Genomic DNA, 4,393 nt, shown 5'->3' on the forward strand with positions numbered 1-4,393 from the left:
TCTTTCTTTCTTTCTTTCTTTCCCTTACCTTCCGTCTTGGAGTAAAAACTGTGCATTGGCTCCAAGGCAGAAGAGTGGTAAGGGCTAGGCAACGGCGGTCAAGTGACTTGCCCAGGGTCACACAGCTAGGGAGTGGCTGAGGCCAAATTTGAACCTAGGACCTCCCATCTCTAGGCCTGGCTCTCAATTCACTGAGCCACCTAGTTTCCCCCTCTTTTCTTTCTTAAAAAACAAACAAACAAAAAAAACCCAAACTTTACCTTCCATCTTGGAATCAATACTGTGTATTGGTTCCAAGGCAGAAGAGTTGTAAAGGCTAAGCAATGGAGGTGAAGTGACTTGCCCAGGATTACACAGCTAGGATGTGTCCCAGGCCATATTTGAATTCAGGACTTCCCACCTCTAGGCTTGGCTATCAATCCAGTGAGCCACTTGGCTGCCCCCTAAAGCCAGTTTTCTTAAATGATCTCTTTATATCTCAAAGAAACTAGCACAATTCTTATGTATCTGAAGTCAACTTGTGGTGGCTCTTTTCCTACCTCTTCCAAGGATATTATGACATAGTCTCTAAATGCCCAGAGGATTATTCCAACAATCCCAAAGGTACTGGGTATAGAAAAACTGCAGCCATACCATCAACACTGTGTCCCTATATACTTGAAGGTTCTACGAACAATAGGATACCTTAGGAAATATATGATATGATATCACACTTTTCATACACTGTAAATGAAGCAGCCCCTAAGCAAATGAAGCCGGTGAATGTTATCTTGTGAAGCTGGGGTTCTTAGCCTTTTTTTTGCAAACTTTAAAACCTATGGATCCTTTCTCAGAATAATACTCATAAATGCATAAAATGATATATATGTGTATGTGTGGCACATACACTCACATATATATATATATATCTGCTCATCCAAATATGGTGAAATGATGTATTTTTTCCCATACAAGTTCATTGACACCCCCCCCCCCCAATGAAATCTATCTATGGACCCAGCCTAAGAAACCCTGCCATAGAGAAAACCTCCTCCAAAATGACTATATTTTTTAAAAAAAGTTTCTTTCTCATAGATGAACAGTGACATATCACTAACTCTCTATCTCATAACTAACCATCTGGTATCCGTCTATGGACATTTTGTGTTGACAAGCCTGCATCTACCATATATGCAACACGTGTGATAGGATCCCCATTTACTCTGTCATATATGACAACTCTGACTTTGCCTGCAAGACACCAACGTACTATGACCCTTTCCATAGATACATGTAAAGTACATATCAAAGACACCAAGGGTAATAATGCCTTTTAGGGGCCATGGGCAACACTGTTTTGAGCTAGAAGCTGTAGTGCCTGACGTGGCCTTTGTATGCCTCAGAGGCCAGCACTAAACTTCAATACTTCAGAAGATGAGTGACCTGTTTCATTAGGGCAGGTACATCCTCCACAAACACAAGTTGTATACACCTCTTCCACAGTTTAGTAGCTACATTTGTGTGTGTGTGTGTGTGTGTGTGTGTGTGTGTGTGTGTGTGTTTCTGTGTGTGTTTAATTCCCTGATGGCCAAACTTCCAATGCTGAATCTCTTTGACCTCGGTTGGGATGATGTTTGGAAGAGATTCCCATTTGCGGGATTTATAAATGAATGCTTTCCTCTACTTGATACAGGACCTTCCAGAAATTGGGATTAGCTGATGTAGGCTTTAAGAACCCAAGTTGTTTCCATATCTTTATGTGGAAGAGTATTTTGAGTAGGACTCTAGTGGAAGACAATAACCACACAACCCAGATTTTCTGGAACCACACCCACTTCCAAGAAAAGAAGGTAGACTTTTATCAGCTGCAAAAAAGAATACCCTAAGTCTGCTTATATAGCCTAATTATAAATGGTTGTTGATTAACTGATTAATGGTCACCATAGCCAGTGAAATCAAAATGATAACCCTTATACAAATCAGAGATACCACAGTATCCATTCCTTTGCTACTTCTTGGACACAATTTGCAAAATACTCCACCCACACCATAAAAACAGTATAAAATTATCCTTATTCATTCTATACATACTTTATATGTCACATCGGTCATTAACCAACAAATACCAGGATGCTAAGGGTGACTATTTACATATTGTCCTTTCTATTCGAATGTAAACTGCTTTAGGGTAGGGTATAGTTTGGCCCAGCCCACCCTATCCCCTCTTTTGAATTTCTGGTATTTAGACAATGCCTGGAATATAGTAATCTTTTAGTAAATGCTTCCTGATTGATAGGTTGATTTATCTCAAGATACTTTATATGCCACGAGTATGACTGCTCCCTGGCCAGTCTCATGAAATATTGTAAGTGGCATTGCTGACATCTACCTAATACGTACCACTTGTGGCCCTTCTATGACCCTGCTGTCATTATGTGAGATAAGACCCCTCAAAATGACATATCATGGATCCACACACCTAGATATAGTGAATTTACCACACTGCCCAAGTCTTGAAGATGAAGCCTGCTGAACCAGCCTGCCTGGTCCTCAGTCAGATCCTGACACAGCCCTAGCCACACACAAACACTGATAATACAAATTCTTCCACATCTTGGGGCCATCCCTATCCATTCCTCTTCTGGGCCAGGATTATTGTCTATCTACATTCCTCTCTTCATCCTCACGCAGGACATTTCACACCTGCAGTGCAGAACTGCTCCCTCCAAGCGCCCTCTCACAAACCTCCCTGGGCTTAAAGAAGGATTATTTCTATTTGGAGCCCTTAAGATGAGTTAACTAACTTGTAGCATGTTAAGGCTGAGGCCGAAAGTCCCTTCATATCCGAGGTACAAAGATAACAGGAAGTTTGGGATATTGGTTGGGACAGAAGAAGGGGTACGGAAAGGGTTTGGATAGAGTATAGTGTGGATTCATGGATAAAGTGGTGGACTTTATCCACGGGGCTCAATCCTTGACTCATTTATTTACCACCTATGTGACTCTAGGCAAGTTATTTAACTTTTCCTTGCCTCAGTTTCCTCATCAGTAAAATGAGGTGTTGGATTCAATAGTCTCAAATATCCTTCTGAGCGCTAAATCTATTATTTTATGATCTGGGGAGAGTCCTAAAAGTGTGATCCCTACCTCATACAAAATTTTACTTAAGAGTGCAAAAGAAGGCACCCTCCCAGGGGAAGCAAAGGAGGAAGGAAGACAGGAACAAAAATCCTCCTCCCACTACCACCTCCTCCTTCTGTTCCTTCTCTCAATTTGTCAGGGACAACAGGACAATCTAACCCTGGCCAGAGTTCACTTTCATGAAGACAGGAGGAGTTATAGGTCTGGTAGTGGTAATCCAAGGCCAGGTGTGGACTGAGAATTGGACTCCTGGCAGGCTCATTGCCCCAGCAAGTGTCTTCTTGGAAGTGAGCTACCCAGCAGGCCCTGTTGTGTTTCTGGAGATGAGGTTTTGGAGGAAGTACATTTTGGGAGGAGCTCCCAGAACCTGGAATTGAGGAGGGGAGATGGGGAAAAAGAGGGGTCTCTTATTTCTAGCTGAAGCATCCTGACTGAGAGGGATGGATTATGTATGTGTGCCCGCATGTATGTGTGTGTATTTGGAAGGAGGCCCCAGGCCTAGTTAAGGAAAAGAGAGAAATATTTCTAAGGAAAAGAGAGAGTGTGCTTTAGGGCTTCCTCATTATGGTGGTTGGATCTCTGGTAAAGGGCTTCTGGGGCCCAAGATCCCAGGTGGGAGCCCTAATTTCTGGAATGGGAGAAGAGCTGGGTGTTTGGACGCCGCTTCAGAGTTGAGTCCTGGGGGGAATTTTCTCAAACTAGAGCATTTCCTTTCTGTCCTTCTCCTCTCCTTTCCCCAGGGGACTTACTAGCACACCTAAAGTTCTTTGCCTATCTGCCCAGCCCCCCATTTCCGGAGCCAGCTCCCAGAGACCCAGCTGGGAGGGCCTCCTTTCCCCTCTGTTCCCCACTTCCCGGGACGCCTCACTAGAGCTCAGCCTGAGCCGGGGGCAAGGGGAAGAGGAGGAGAGCACCCACCTGGTCAGTGTCACATGGTCCGGGCTGTCTGGGCAGAAAGATCTCCACTGGGGTCCCAGCTCCAGCCGGCAGTCCCCGACTCAGGCCCCAGCCGCCCCACCCGCCTAGCCTGCCCCTCCCCTCCCAAAGCGGGAGGGATCTCATGCTCCTAGGAAGTTTCAGGTGAGGCAACCCGGGACACACCTTCCTGGAGGTGGGACGGTACCCATCTATACTGAGGCCTCATTGGTGTGTGAGGAACTGGGCGTCAGCCCTGGAAAGTGACTGGGGCCCCAAGAGGAACCCGGGGAGCTAAGGGCTGTCTTGAGAGCAAGCGAAAGGAAGAGAGATCTGGTGGGGCTGGGAGTTGAGTAGA

General features: G+C 45.0%; 1 protein-coding gene across 1 annotated transcript in view; it reads right to left on the bottom strand.

Annotated features, from left to right (window-relative positions):
* The window catches only part of ARHGEF5 (Rho guanine nucleotide exchange factor 5), a 29,303-nt gene extending 25,121 nt beyond the window's left edge, over positions 1-4,182 (bottom strand). The window contains exon 1 of the mRNA XM_044678031.1: positions 4,039-4,182. Coding sequence (XP_044533966.1) covers positions 4,039-4,182 — 144 coding nt within the window. The remainder of the gene's footprint in view (positions 1-4,038) is intronic.
* Positions 4,183-4,393: the final 211 nt, after the last annotated feature.

The sequence above is a fragment of the Gracilinanus agilis genome, chromosome 5 (assembly GCF_016433145.1).
Source record: "Gracilinanus agilis isolate LMUSP501 chromosome 5, AgileGrace, whole genome shotgun sequence".
Lineage (NCBI taxonomy): Eukaryota > Metazoa > Chordata > Mammalia > Didelphimorphia > Didelphidae > Gracilinanus > Gracilinanus agilis.